The 16480-nt window shown below is 36.9% G+C and overlaps 1 protein-coding gene across 1 annotated transcript; it reads left to right on the top strand.

Annotated features, from left to right (window-relative positions):
- Positions 1-7576: 7576 nt before the first annotated feature.
- On the top strand, positions 7577-15103 carry LOC142176321 (U3 small nucleolar RNA-associated protein 21 homolog). Its single transcript, XM_075243458.1, is given in 8 exon segments — positions 7577-7945; positions 8039-8066; positions 10986-11086; positions 11874-11904; positions 11907-12076; positions 12297-14196; positions 14282-14496; positions 14703-15103. Coding segments are annotated over 8 exon segments (2721 nt in total). The 5' UTR covers positions 7577-7819; the 3' UTR covers positions 14853-15103.
- The last annotated feature ends 1377 nt before the right edge of the window (positions 15104-16480 follow it).

The raw sequence follows: 16480 nt of genomic DNA, 5'->3' as shown, positions 1-16480 counted from the left end.
GCAAGACGAGCCTCCTAGCAGCATGCCATCATATAACTTTCAGCTGGAGCTTCCAACATCGCATGTGACCCCGTCAGATCCATTATTGATCACTAACACGAGCTTTACCGCAGATATAGAGCAGTTGTTTTCAGGCCCATCGACCGCAGCTGAAGATCAGCCGACTCGAGACGTGGATGGTGGGTGCAGGTTGAGTTTTGGCTCATCATCGTCGGGTACGGCAGATCTATCACAGGCGCAGGTATGTTTGTATTACTATTAAGTTTTAATTTGCTTTTTTTCTCAATGATTTGCCATAAATTAATTTTTAATTTTCTTATTAAGGCTTCATCCCAGCCCGTCACGGAGGCCACTTTATGCGATGTTGAGGATACCACAAATGCATATATTTAGGAGCCCGACGAGACCATGGTAAGAAAATATTTTTGACGTAACACGTACATTACTAATATGCATTTTCATATACTGAGCTTACTTATTATTTTGTAGGTTGCTGATAGACCGACGACCCCTTCTACCGACCCTGCCAACCCAACTGAAGATCATGCTGCAGCGCATCCTCATATAAAGAGGCGATGTGATAAGGATAATCCTGATAGTGTATCCGGGCGAGAGGGGATACGCCTCATGCCATTGGCTGTATTGAAGCACAAAGGATGTGGGATTCATTGATTTTTTATTTTTTTATTTTGTATTTTATGTACGTTATATAAATATTATTTTATGTAAATAATAACAATAATTTTTTAGGCTTACATAATATGCGTATTATGTTTTTATTACCCTATTTCTTCTTTATTTTAACAGTACAACACAAACACAAACATAGAAACTTAACATAACTTAAATTCAGTGCAACTAATAAAAACATATGACACGGGAAACATAAAGATACACTACTATGCTCAATACATATGTCATTATTTAGTCACCACCGCCTAGTATTCTCTGCTCCAACCACTTAAATTTTTCTTCTAGCTTATTTTTTTTTCTTCCACCTCTTTGAGTTTATCCTTCAACTTCGCAACTTCTCGTTTGGATTGTCGCTCTCTTTCCCACTGTTTCAAGCACAAATAATGAAAATGCTACAACTTTTCTTTGTAGTATTCCTGCTGACAGAGTTCATCAATCCATACCTCAAAATTGCAAACAGGTTTGTCACGAACCCTATAAAACTTGTTCATACACACCTAGTAACGACGTCCAGCTTCACCATCATCTCAACAATCTTGCATCATGCATTTTTTGGTGCACTCGCACCTTGACACATAAAGGAGTTCGGACATTTGTTAAAGCGTAAAGAAAAACCTTGCTTTTATGAAAATATTTGCTATTGGTTATTGTTAAGAGCATAAATTAACTACAATGCACCCGTTACTTATAGGCAAGACAACACAAAAACGTAGTATTGTACCACGCTATACATATTCACTTTTTCTGAAACGAAACAGCTTTTTCGCAGTCGGTCAGCTTTTTAGGCTGACAAGATAACACACAAAACGTAGTATTGTATCGCGCTATACATATTGACTTTTTCTGAAACAAAATAGCTTTTTCGCAGTCGGTTAGCTTTTCAGACAGACAAGACAATACACAAAACGTAGTATTGTACCGCGCTATACATATTGACTTTTTCTGAAACGAAATAGCTTTTTCGCAGTCGGTCAGCTTTTCAGACCAACAAGACAACACACAAAACGTAGTATTTAACCGCGCTATACATACTGATTTTTATGAAATGAAATAGCATTTTTGCAGTCGTTCAGCTTTTCAGACCGACAAGACAACACACAAAATATAGTATTGTATCGCGCTATACATATTGACTTTTTCTGAAACGAAACAACTTTGTCTTGATTTATCCTTTTATTATCTTTTATTTTCATGTATGTTGCTTTAGTTATGGTTGTTGTGATTTTTTCTCTTCGAATATTATGTTATGAAATTTCAATCTTCATATTGGTCTTCTTTACTAACACTAATAAGTTGAATGTTGGAACTATCATATCATCATCCCAATTCAAAAGGTCATGTTAAAAAATAAGATGTAATAAGACTGTGGAACATAATTTTATTTAATAGATATTGCAACATAAATAAGTACAAACACTTATTACAAAAAATATTACGAAAACAAAACACTACGTGTATCCCTGATAGTTGGGTACATTAGACGAACTTGCACCAGGAGCTGGATTACCACCGTCACCCAGACCAGCTGAAGGACATTTAAGATGGTCGTGTCCTGTTTGCGAGCATATACCACATTTACGCGCATAAACGGTATCACTAACATCTATTTGGTTCCATATACGCGTTCTCTTTTGCACTTGCAGCTTGCATAAATAGTCATGGTTACACATCATTTTAAATGGTTCCAACGGCCAATAATGCTCAACATCCAATGGCTACAATTGCCAACTATATGTGTTTACGTATGTAGCAACACTGTATTGTCTATCAACATAGTTGGTTGCCCCTAAACCAACTTGTTGAAAGCACTTCATGGCATGTGCACACGGCATGTGGTAGATGGTCCATTTCCCACATGAACAAAACCTATTGGCTTCATTCACGGTTTGTAGATTATTCCCCTAATGTCAGCGAATAGCGATACGAACTTCAAAAATACCCCGGTCGTGATCATACTGTAAAAATGAATGCCAATGTGCTCGCCGCCTGTATTTCTCAAATCTTCTCATCGGTATTGGCATAAATTGAACACCCATGTCCATCAATTCTGATGCTATGCCTTTCAACAAATCTCTCCGCAATCTGTTTGAATGTCATCCGGACCATGGCATTGACAGACAATCCACGTGCAGACTTCAATAAACCGCTGAATGACTCCGACACATTTGTAGTCAGGGCTCCCCATCGTCTTCCACCATTAGCATGTAATGTCCACTTGTGAAACTCATGTACCATCAACCAATTATAGCTCTTTCGTCTAAATGTCGGATCGCTTCCATGCGCCTCGTGAATTTGCACTGCTGATGCTCAATTGCAGCCATCCACATTAAATCATTCAAGGCCTTGTCGGGATATTTCTTTTGGAAATTGGCCTTTAGATGCCTCACACAGTAACGGTGGTATGCATAGGGTTCTTGCCATTTAGGCAAATGCCGTACAGAACTTAAAATACCACCATACCGATTAGATATTAAACAAATACCTAAACGCTGTTTGACAACGTGCTACTTCAAGTGGTTCAAAAAAAGCATCCACGTCTCTTCGCTTTCATTGGCACAAATGGCAAAAGCTAGTGGAAATATTTGTCCGTTGGCATATACTGCAACTGCGATCAAAAGCTTAATATCATACTTTCCATAGACATGAGTACTGTCTATGGAAACTACCGGACGACAATGCACAAAATCATCAATTACTGGTTTAAATGACCAGAACACATAGTTGAAAATATATTCTGGTATTCCCGGACTCCGCTCATGCCTCCATTCAACAATAGTCCCGGGGTTAAAGTGTTTCAGTGCGGCCATGTACTTGGGTAGAGATAAAAATGACTTATCCCAGTCACCATAAATAATTTCAAAAGCACGTTTGCGCCCGAGATATGCCTTTCTTTTGGTTATAGTACACTCATATTCCTGGTGGACTAATGTAATACACTCTTTAATCTTGTACCTAATGGACACTTACAAGTGTGGAATCAAGACAAGAGAAATCAAGTCTACATCCAAGTTGAAGTGATTCTGATTGAATGTGTCCATTTCACATCTGTGGGTGCTAATATATTTACCCACTTTCCATAACCCTGTTTCCTTCTTGATCGCATGCAACATCCAGTTACAACCCATAAAGTGTCTACGGCATACAACCTTGTATACCTCCGGAGTTGACTCCCTTATCGTCATCTCACGGCACTTTCTTACGCTGTACATTTTTACAGCCCTGGTTAAGAGAGCTTTATCGGGAAAATACATGCCCTTTGCCAGTACCGTTGGTCTAGACTTATCCCACATTGCTGACCGAAATTCGTCAGCATCCTTTGTGAGGGCATACACATCCGACATACTTGACAAATTATTAAGGTAGGGAATATTCCGCTCATAAACGGCACGTGGGACTCGTACACTCTTGGTCTAACGGGAGGTGGAGAAGCATGCTCCCTCGTTAGCTCAGGTTCGACATTCACTTCCTCCTCCTCATCACCCTCGTTAGGGAAGGGTGTGTCATCTCCAGACTCATCAACATTGTTGTCATAATCACTATCATCTTCCCGACTCTGCGCATCTGCCAAATCACGAGTAAATACGTCGTCTATGGGCAACTGTGTGAGGTCAGGAGCTTCAAGAAGCTCGTTTTCACTGCACATAAAGAACAAAATGATAAGTTACCCAACTAGATAAATACTTTAGATATAACTATATCACTTTACTTACAAGTCGTATTGTCTTGACGTTTCATGATTGATATTTTCTTGTTGGTGATGACTCCCAGATGGACCACCATGGTCCAATACTCCAGAACTACGCATATTCCAACTAGAGTCAGGGTCATAACTTGTAAAATTCATATCCGGGCGGTACCCCCTATGAAAAATATGAGTGTTAATACAAATCCAATTAAAACATAAATTAAGCATCGCTAAATCGTAGTAAAATTGAAGTTTACCAGTCGTCTTGTTGATTATCTAAAGTCGAAAAATTATTTTGTGGTTGCTCATTCGCCGGTGGTGACAAGTTTAAATCAAGGCAAGCTCTTTCATCACCAATCTGTCCGGCAAAAACTGCTCCAGAATAACCACCCGATGACTGGGGGTTATCCCTACTATGCACGCCCTCATTATTGGGAACGTCTTCCACCTTGACGTACATTTCCAATAATTTTATTACAATAAATTCCCTATATTCATCCGGAATCAGCAAAAAATATCTAAGAGTTTCATCATCTTCGATGTTAAACTCAGAATAACAAGCAAACCCCTGCGGAGTGACAGAATAAGAAAATCTACCTGTTACTTTAAGGTTCACCGAATGTTTCCTCACACTCGTTTTTTAAGTAACAACGATACCAATTTATCGTACTCCATAAAGCGGCAATTTAACATGACATTGTGGAGATGAACTATACCTCACAGAGTTATTCTCCATTACAACATCATCTACCCTGCCTCCCCCCCCCAATATAATGAAACCTTTATTTTTTGCTCTTCAGACATTATAAAAAATGTTTGATATCAAGAAGAAAAGTTCGAATGGAAGCTAGAATATTTTTAAATGAATTTTCATAAAATCCTATCGCCTTTAAATAAGGCAATGCCTAGCATGAGGGGCTCACTTTTTTGATGTATAGCGCGGTATTACGCCGCGCTATACCCATTTGAATTATTGTTATGTCAGTTAGCTGTAAGAGACTTATTGGTGGGCCCACAAACAGGTATAGCGCGGTGTAATACCACACTATATATATTTGAATTACTGTTATGTCAGTTAAATACAGGAGACTGATTGGTGGGCCCACAAATAGGTATTACACCGCGTTATATATACCAATTATACGGCGCTATACTTTAACGGTGTTATTATACCGCGCTATACTTTAACGACAGAAACACCGTTAAAGTATAGCGCGGTATAATACCGCATTATATATAGAAAAGTATCTTTTTTTTAGGCAGTAGAAACGTATTTTGAGTCCAAAAAGTTGGCATTTAGGTTTCGGACTCATCATTATATATTACTATAATTTATTTATTTATTTTAATTGTGTATTTCTTTTTTTTTTCCGCCCAAGTATGTAAATACTCGACTGTAACTCCATTATTTTTAGCCAAATAAAAAAATATTGAGTCGAGTGGAGTTAAAATTGTATTTTTTTAGATGCAATAACCTATTTATTTCAATGACGTATCTTATTTTTGTTCAAATATGTGTAAAAAAAGGGAACAATTACACTGTATATTACCCCACCTAGTCTTATAACCAAAACGAGCCCATATTTTAGGATTTACCTGTTGGGGCCCATATTATATATATCCTGAAATAAAAATTTGGAGTATTATCACTTTTAGCCCGTGATAGAAACTATTTACATGTGGGAGTCGAAAAAATGTATAAAATTTGTATATTCTTTTATATATAAATTTTGAGAGCGGCTATACAATGTAATTTTTCTTAAAAGTTTCTCTTCTACATCTTCTCCTCTTCTTCTCTCCACTACAGTGGCCACCTCCGATGAGTTTGTTATGAAGTCAAGATTTTGATATCCAAACAAAAAATTAGGTCGATGGAGTTGGAAGCTTTTCAGATCTGAAAATTTATGAAATAATCATACTCAATTCGAGTGGGTGCTATTGAAATTAACTAATAATAGTCCAAGAAGTTGCAACCTGGAGATTTGGTTCAGTTGGACTAGTTTGTAATTCTTTGAGAACAAATTTGGTGAGGTAAAATCGTGAAGAGCCGAACTCGGTTCTTGATTTTTGTTTAAATTCCTTCAAGATTGAAGTTCAAGACTGAGATTTTGAGCCTATTCCAATTTATGATTTTTTTTACAAACATGAGAGATGTATTTTGGTAAAAAAAATAATCAAATGAGTGTTATTAATACTGGTAAAATTATTTAGGTGAAACTAAAAAAAATTGAAAAAACTTGCAGTAACTTGAATCTAGAGTACTAGGATAATTGAGCATGATTAACGTTGGTTTAGAGAATCATACCAATTGAAAAAGGAAATTGAAGGTGAAAACCAATTTTCATATACAGTATATACATCATCATACAATATTATACAAAATTATAATAAGTGTATGATATTGTATATTAGATGTGTAAATAGTGTTATACAACATTACTCTTTTTATTCGTGATTTCAATTCGACTTTGGTGCACTGGTCTTTCTTTTGAAGTAAGTTCCTCTTTCACATGTGCAGTTAAAGCTAATTTTGCTTTTCTGTATTGGTGAAATAGTAGAATACATTATTATACATTTCATATACACATTTATACAAAGTTATACATTTTTATACATGTACAATATATGTGAACGTAAAACAGAAATTAAATTTTTTCTTGAACAATCAATGTTTAAAGTCAATCGTTTTATTGATTTCTCTGCCAAATTGCGAACTTGCAGTAATTTTTTACATTTTTTTCCTACTAGTTAAAACTTGGAGAAGAAGAAAATTTAATCTTTTTCAAGTTGCATTATAGTTGGTTTGCATTGTTGTAGTTGTAATAGGAATGCATATGATCGATTTAAGCAGGTTGTATGCAAAGAATAAAAAATCACATATAGATCTGTAAAATATCCAGGTGATGATGTCATATTGTAAGGGTTTCATGGGCTACGCGGATGAAAACTTAAAATGATGGTCATGCAGATGTAGAGCACCTACGTGAACTGTACTTTTCTGCAATTATCTCTAAAAAATATGGCTGAAAATCTATTATTTTTAACCGAGTAATTTACTTTAACAAAAATAATGGAGTTCTAACTATTTAAATTAGACCAAAACAGTACAGTTAATTTAATTGAAGTTCAAACGTGTTCAGTTAAATAATAGGAGGACTGAAACTGTAATAATGTGATAACTCAGAGATCAAAACTACTATTTTTCGAACAAATAAAACGAAGGAAAGAAAGAAGGAAGCAAGAAAAATAAAAAGAAAAAAGAAAAAAGAAAATGGAACACTCCTACTAGGGTTTAGAGGTTCTAGCTTCCAAAACCCTAAGCTTCAATTTCCTGGACGCGAAAAACCTTCTTTCTGGTGTAGTGAAAAGAAGAGGAAATAAGAAAGCTTTAGCAGTGATTCAATAAAAGAGCTTCTTTCAAGTGTTGTGGAAAAAAGGGGAATGGGGATATTCGAACCATTTAGAGCAATTGGATACATTACGACCAATGTTCCCTTCTCTGTACAGAGACTTGGCACTGAGACCTTCGTCACCGTCAGTGTCGGAAAAGCTTTCCAAGTTTACAACGTATGCCTTTTCTCCCTTCACCCTTGTCAATTTTTTTTTTTTTTTTTTTTTGTGATAAAAATTTGATCTTTTTTTCATTTTTGGAATCTGCAGTGCGCTAAACTCAATTTGGTCCTTGTTGGTAAGCAATTTATTTATTTGGTTTTGATTCTGCATAATGCCAGTATTTTCAGTTTTTCTCTAAGCAGCTTAATTGTTGAATTTTTTTAAATTTGAACTTTTGATTCTGTTAAAAATTTTAATTTTATGGGACCTTTTGTTTTTTGGGGTTCTTGGTTCTTGGGGGGGGGGGGGGTGTTGAAGTGAGAAAGACCGTTTCTTTTGTCTGGTAGGTGCAGGTTATGTGAGGTATTAGCTGTAGTTAAGGTTAAATGAAGATTTTCTGGTAACTGATTTATGCCGTAAATAGGTCTCTTAAGTTACCCAGAGTAAGGTATCCATACTCGTATTTTACCCCTTAACACTAAACGAGGAGTCCCATTTCTGATGTCTGAGAATTACTGCAACAGACTTTGTCATGTTTTAATATCCTGTGGGCGATCTTAGACTGAAATAAATTTATGCACTCTTGAATATCTTCAATAGTTGTAGGCTGCAAAGTACAATGACAATGTGTTTTGAAGAAATTTGTTGTTTTTTTTTCTTCTTTTGAAAGAAGGAGTGTGAAACAGTTAACTATGTTGTGAACCTAAGAAGCCAAGAAGGAATAGCGTAAGACAGAGGCAGATGATATGACAGCACACATGGATTTCGGAAAATAGTTAAAGTTGAGCATAATTAGGGTATATATTATACCACACAATGTGTACCAATGAGTTGGGCTATCCACCAGAGTCTCAAACTTCAGTTTGATACCAGGCTGTTCTCACTGAATTCGCCCAATGAGTTGGGCTATCCACTGCTGTTCTCACTGAATCCCCCAATTTATCAAGCTACTTCTCTAGTAAAGGAATGGTTCAAGGCTGAGAAATAAGTAGATGAAATTTCAATAGACATTGAATGCATGACGGAATTATTATGCCAATTTTTGTTATCAATTTTCATTCATATTCTGTTCTGGTTAACATACTGGGCTTTAGAGCAGATGTAGTTCTTATTATTTTCTGCTAGCTATGTCACTTGATCATGCAAAACAGTGCTTATATTTTCTAGTCCTTTATAACTTAAGAACAAAAAGCCATTACTTTAGAGAGCGTGTCATTGAGTACATCAGTATTATACTGTTATGGCTTTAGGAGAAGACAACAATTCCTTTTCTTTGATGCTATCAGTTGAATCGCCAGTCGTATTCACTTCTTTCCATTGTGGTTTTGGAGCTTATTGCATTCTTTTCAATTTTATCCATATCTTGTCCTACGCTGCAGTAATATTCCTAATTTAGTCTAAACTTCCTTGAAGAGGTCACTGGCGGGAAATCTGGTTCTCTCGAAAAGATAAAATTTGGAACTAGGTTTCTTAAGTTCATAAAAATAAAACACATAAGTCATGTTTAACCTTTTGCAATCCCCTTTTGGGGATTCCAGAAAAGCTTCATTCGTTTAGATATTTAAATGAAGTTCCATTCCTTCTTCAGCAGTTTTACCATCTATATTTTTTTAGAAAAATAAATGATTCTGAGATGTTGTGCCTTTTTTGACATCCCACGAACTGTAATTAATCTATAACGGTAGGATGGGAGAATTAATGTCAGTTATGTTGGACCTGAACTTTTCACTTCAGATTTTCTTTATGGAGTTCAATGTAAAATTTGAAAAGGGATTTATAAGAGGGCTACAAATATGGATACAAGTTTTAAGAGCAAATTGTCTTCAGAAGGAGATGTGATAGATTGATCTATAGCTGAAAGACTTACTTGATTTGAGGAGAAATCCTTTGGTTTCAATAGCAGATAGGTCTAGAGGGAAGTTATGAGAATGATGTTCATGCATTACTTCCATAGGAAGTTTAGCACGGTTAATGATATCAGTCAATGCATTACAGTGTTTTGCGGCTCTGGAGTTGGGGAAGGTCAAATTTAGGGGAAGGTCAATTGGTTAGTAGTTGGAAAAGGCATATGTAAGAAGCCCATTTCAGTAAAATAAGGGAAACAATATCTTTATAAAAGGTATAATAAGAGAAACAATCAGCTGCTGACAAAAAGAGAGGAAACGATGAGCTCTACTCTTCTAGAAACAATGATCAGTTGAACTTTACTCATTACTAGTAGTTTTAATACTAGATTGCAGCCCGTACTAGTTAGCTATACTGTCATGTCCAGATTATTGTCAACTAAAAATCAACTATGCATCAATCCCAAAGTATTTGGGGTTGGCTGTATGAACCCTCTGTATCCATTCCACTGTACCTGATCCTTTTTGTTCCAACATCAAGTAATTTGCCTTTTCTAGGCAAATTGCTGGTTTCTGAAACTTTAGGTTTTCTCTGAATCTCTCACTTTATCCCTTTACTACGTCCGTACAAGTCTCAAACCCGAACACTTTGGCAAACATCTGGCAAAGTGGTGTTCAGTCTATTGTGTGGTGGAAAAGAGTTGTTACTAATCTTTAAGGAGTTATTTAGTGTCATTCTTAAAACTTTTTCCTGCACTTCCTGACATTCATATTTCAATTATTAAAGGTCCTCAATTGCCAAAGAAGATTCGAGCTCTCGCTTCTTATCGTGATTATACTTTTGCTGCCTATGGGAGTGATATTGCAGTCTATTGTATAAGTGGTGTTCAGTCTATTGTGTGGTGGAAAAGAGTTGTTACTAATCTTTAAGGAGTTATTTAGTGTCATTCTTAAAACTTTTTCCTGCACTTCCTGACATTCATATTTCAATTATTAAAGGTCCTCAATTGCCAAAGAAGATTCGAGCTCTCGCTTCTTATCGTGATTATACTTTTGCTGCCTATGGGAGTGATATTGCAGTCTATTGTATAAGTGGTGTTCAGTCTATTGTGTGGTGGAAAAGAGTTGTTACTAATCTTTAAGGAGTTATTTAGTGTCATTCTTAAAACTTTTTCCTGCACTTCCTGACATTCATATTTCAATTATTAAAGGTCCTCAATTGCCAAAGAAGATTCGAGCTCTCGCTTCTTATCGTGATTATACTTTTGCTGCCTATGGGAGTGATATTGCAGTTGTTAAGCGTGCTCATCAGGTTTGCTTTTTCCTCTGAATGTATTAATCTTGATTAGGCTTTGTTGGAAATAGCTCTTTTCCCCAAAACTGTGCATGTTACTCGATATTGTTGAGGAGCCTTAGCCATTGTAGCATCCCCTGACGATCTAGATGATTGATCTTATTACCCTTGTATCAGTTTGAGAAGAATGCCTTTGAACTCTCCGAAATGTGTTGAAGATTACTTCTGTCATTGCGTCGTTCACAAAAACCCATGATCTTCAGAAAGCTTTACTATAAATGTGGATGGGCTTTAGCTTCCTATAATTTATTGATGATCTGAATGTTTCTGGAGTAGGAGGATAGAAAGAGTTCGTCTGAGGCATCATCTGCCTTCAGGGGATCTCTTCTTGAATAATCCCCTTTCCTGATCTCTCTTTCCTTTTTCTCTTCTTTTGCTGGATGAAAGTCAGGTTTTGTTTCAAATGGTGCAAGGATTGGGTCCTCCTGCTCCTATTACCAGTTACTTCGCTGTTTCTTCTTGAATAATCCCCTTTCTTGATCTCTCTTTCCTTTTTCTCTTCTTTTGCTGGATGAAAGTCAGGTTTTGTTTCAAATGGTGCAAGGATTGGGTCCTCCTGCTCCTATTACCAGTTACTTCGCTGTTTCTTTCTATTTCATAGATTATTAGCACATTTTTGTCTTGTCCTTTTTCCTTCAAGTATTTCGGTTCAGATTATTATTTTGGGCTCACCTTTGAAGTTCAGCATGAAATAAGGGGCGTTTTTATCCTTTTCTGATGCATTGATTCACTATTCTTTGGTCAGGTGGCTACTTGGAGTGGCCATAGTGCTAAGGTCATCACTTGCTTCTTTTTGGTGAACACGTCCTAAGTGTTGATGTTGAAGGCAATATCTTCATATGGCAGTTTAAAGGTATAGACAAGAATCCTGCTCCGATCGGACACATAAAGCTAGATGATAAATTCTCTCCTAGCTGCATAATGCATCCAGACACTTATTTAAATAAGGTATGGCCTTTTTTTTTTTTGACTTTGAGTAACACAACAACTGAAGCATGTGTTGGTGACAGTAGTTAATACAACCTCTCCCTCTCCCCCTGGAAACCCAAAATTAAAAAGCTAATGTAAAACATGCTTCTTAAAGGAAGAAAAAAGGTAGTGTAGCTAGTTTCTTTGTTCCTATATGTTTCACTGGACAGGTTTTTTACATTAAGTGGCTTGCAAACAGGTTATGGTAGGAAGTCAAGAAGGTGCTTTGCAACTCTGGAATATAAGCACAAAGAAGAAAATTTATGAGTTCAAGGGATGGGGATCTTCTATTACTTGTTGTGTTTCATCTCCAGCACTAGATGTTATTGCTGTTGGATGTGCGGATGGAAAGATTCATGTTCATAACATTCGTTATGATGAAGAGGTAGCTACATTTAGCCACTCTACAAGAGGTGCTGTTAATGCCTTGTCATTCAGCACTGATGGGCAGCCGCTTCTAGCTTCTGGAGGCTCATCTGGTGTTATAAGCATATGGAATCTTGAGAAGAGAAGGCTGCACTCTGTCATCAGGGAGGCCCATGACTCCTCCATAGTTTCACTTCAGTTCTTTGCTAATGAGCCTGTCCTCATGAGTTCATCCGCAGACAATTCAATGAAAATGTGGATCTTCGATACAAGTGATGGGGACCCTCGTTTACTACGGTTTAGAAGTGGTCACAGTGCTCCTCCTCTATGTATCAAGTTCTACGCAAATGGACGTCACATCTTGTCTGCTGGTCAAGATCGAGCGTTTCGTCTTTTTTCTGTTGTTCAGGATCAACAAAGTAGAGAACTTTCCCAGCGACATGTGTCTAAAAGAGCAAAGAAGCTTAAGTTGAAAGAGGAGGAGATAAAATTGAAGCCTGTTATTGCATTTGATGTTGCTGAAATCAGGGAACGTGATTGGTGCAATGTGGTTACATGTCACATGGACACCCCACGGGCTTATGTATGGAGGCTTCAGAATTTTGTTCTCGGTGAACATATCTTAACTCCATGCCCTGAAAATCCAACTCCAGTCAAGGCCTGTGCTATTAGTGCTTGTGGCAATTTTGCTGTACTAGGGACTGCCGGCGGTTGGATTGAGCGATTTAATCTGCAGTCAGGAATCAGCCGTGGCAATTATATTGATCTGTTGGAAGGTAAAAGTGCTGCTCACAATGGGGAAGTAATTGGCATAGCTTGTGATGCAACAAATACCATCATGATAAGCGCTGGATACCATGGTGATGTAAAAATTTGGGACTTCAAAGGACGTGATTTGAAATATAAATGGGACGTTGGGTGTTCCTTAGTTAAGATTGTGTTCCACCGTTCTAATGGTCTTTTGGCTACTGTGGCAGATGACTTAGTTATCCGTCTATTTGATGTTATTGCACAGAGGATGGTTCGTAAATTTGAGGGTCACATTGACCGTATCACTGATATGTGTTTTAGCGAGGATGGGAAATGGCTTTTGACATCCAGTATGGATGGGACTCTCAGAATTTGGGATATAATTTTAGCTAGGCAGATAGATGCAGTACAGGTTGATCTGTCTATCACTGCATTATCTTTATCGCCTAATATGGATATCTTGGCCACATCTCATGTTGACCAAAATGGCGTCTACCTGTGGGTCAATCAAGCGATGTTCTCTGGAGCTGCCAGCTTTGCATCATACGGAAGTGGACAAGAAATAGTCAATGTTAAGATGCCGTCAGTTTCTTCTGCAAAAGATGGTGAAAACAATGATAAGAAAACTATTGTTAAGCAATCGGAGTCCTCTGATACTTCCCAGTTTTTATATTCAGGTCATCAAATTCCAGATTTGGTCACTCTTTCACTATTGCCTAAGAGTCAATGGCAGAGCTTGATCAACCTGGATATAATAAAGGCCCGCAACAAACCCATTGAGCCTCCAAAGAAACCTGAAAGAGCACCTTTCTTCTTGCCTTCAATACCATCTCTGTCCGGTGAGATATTATTTAAACCAAGCGAAGGTGCTAATGAGGAGAATAATACACGAAATGCCGAATTGGAAAAGAACAGTAGGAAAACTGATCTTCCAGCATCCAAATTCTTGCAAATTCTTCAGTCATGTGCGGAGAAAGAGAATTGTAAGCTCCTCTCCTTCTCTATATATGTATCCACTTTCCTTGTTATTGGAAAGACTCTAGGATGACACATTTAATGTCTTTGCAGTTTCAACATTCACTGATTATATCAAAAGCTTGTCGCCTTCAACATTGGATATGGAGCTCCGAATGCTTCAGATAATAGATGACGAAGACGAGCAGGAGCCTGAGAAGAGACAAGAATTGCAATTTATTGAGCTGCTAGTGGATTACTTTATTCATGAGGTTTCATGCAGAAACAATTTTGAGTACATACAGGCTCTGATTAGATTGTTTTTGAAGGTAAATTTCTGTGCTCACAAGCTGTCTAGTTTTTCTTCTCATCTTGACATTGTTGAGATAGTCAAGCTTAGGTTTAGAGAGTGTGTTCGGAGGATCCAACTACTGACATAAGCCTGACCGGAATTGGCTATTATCCCGCTTGAAAATTTTCTGTGATGTTTGTTGAATATGACATTTTCATTTAACATATCTTTTGTGCTGGACAGATTCATGGTGAAACAATTCGGCGCCAATCAAAATTGCAGGATAAGGCAAGAAAGCTTTTAGAAGTTCAATCTGCAATTTGGCAAAAAGTAGATAAATTGTTCCAAAGCGCCAGATGCATGGTCACATTTCTTAGCAACTCTCAATTTTGACTAATGTCAACATGACATCCTTTGGCTGTTGTAATGTAACTGCAATTTTGTTTTCTTCGAGTTAAGCTTGCCACTTTTTCTCATGCTTTCACTTTTGAATCCGCAATCCAACTGCGGAAATGCTATCATGGCGTTATGATTAACTTATATTCCGTCTGAAGAAACAAGAGTTATCGACAGAAGTAGTGAGAGATGTAATTAAGTCGAACAAATTTATAAGGAAGAAAAAATGTTACTTTTTGTTGGTGATACGTGCTAGTACTATTTTTCTGTTTCTCAATGCCAGTGCTCTTTTTGCTTGGGTATCTTGATACGTATCGTTCTACCTTCTTCTTCTTCTTCATAAATGATAACACTTTTTCATATACAAGACACATTTCAAAAATATTTTAGAAGTGATACCCGTTAGGAATTTGGCTATTTCAATCCTTCTACTGTAAGATTTTGTACTCCATTTTCTTCCATTATACAAATCATAATCGCCATTATTTCCATGTTTCTTTTATATTCACTATCTTATGCATTAGTGTCAGACATTCAGTTTGGTAGCTGTGTTAACTATAATCCTAAGATAATGCGTCATGTAATTATAGGTGCATTGGACCATTATCACTTTATTCCTCCTTGTGATTATCTCATATTAGCAATGCAACAATACTAAATAGTGGATAACGTAATAAAAAAAAATTAGGGACTTAAAAGTTATATTCTCGTGTCCTTTAATTTTATAAAGGTTATTATTTGTTATTAGGTATGTTGGGATGTACTCAAACTAAGCCAAATCACAACTTGACATGATTTAGAAGAAGGGGATAGAGAAGCATAACTCAGAAAAAGCGGGTGAGCAGTTTTTAAGAAGCAGAAAAAAGTACTTCTCTTCAAAAGCATTTTACTGAGAAATACTTTTGAGAAAAATACACTTAGAAGCAATTTTCAAAAGCTTGGTTAAACACTAATTATTGCTCAAAAGTGCTTTTCAAATTAGTTAGCCAAACACAAGCTGCTTCTCACCAAAAACACTTTTTTGAAAAGTATTTTTGAGAAAAACACTTCTCAAAATAAGTTGATTTTAGAAGTTTGGCCAAACAGGCTATTAATAACATTTCCCATAAACTGAAACTTTCTGACCCCTAGTCCTTTTAACCAGTTGCCCGTGGTAAAATAGCACGGTATAGCTAGTTTTCGAACTGGTCATTCAAAAATAGCCAATGTTTACCAAGTCAATGAAAAATAGCCACTATTTTGCTGCAACAGAGACCGGTCCAGCATAATATACTGGAGTTCGGTTCACCTGTGTATGAACTCCAGCATATTATGCTGGACCGGTATATTTTGCTTGCTCCAGTATAATATACTGGAGACTGGAGCACTGGTGCTCCAAACTCCAGTATATTATGCTGGACCGGTATACTTGCTGGAACTCCAATATATTATGCTGGAGTTCTAGTGTACTTATGCTGGAACTCCATCCTGGAACTCATATGCTGGAGTTCAAATATACTTATGTTGGAACTCCAACATAATATACTGGCGTATTTTCCGGGTTTTGAACAGTGTTTTCGCTCAGATTTATCTTTACATAAAAAGTGGTTAAATTTCGATTACTTTTGAAATTGAGCTATTTTTGA

Source organism: Nicotiana tabacum, chromosome 22 (genome assembly GCF_000715075.1).
Source record: "Nicotiana tabacum cultivar K326 chromosome 22, ASM71507v2, whole genome shotgun sequence".
Lineage (NCBI taxonomy): Eukaryota > Viridiplantae > Streptophyta > Magnoliopsida > Solanales > Solanaceae > Nicotiana > Nicotiana tabacum.
This window is presented reverse-complemented; position numbering and strand designations above follow the sequence as displayed.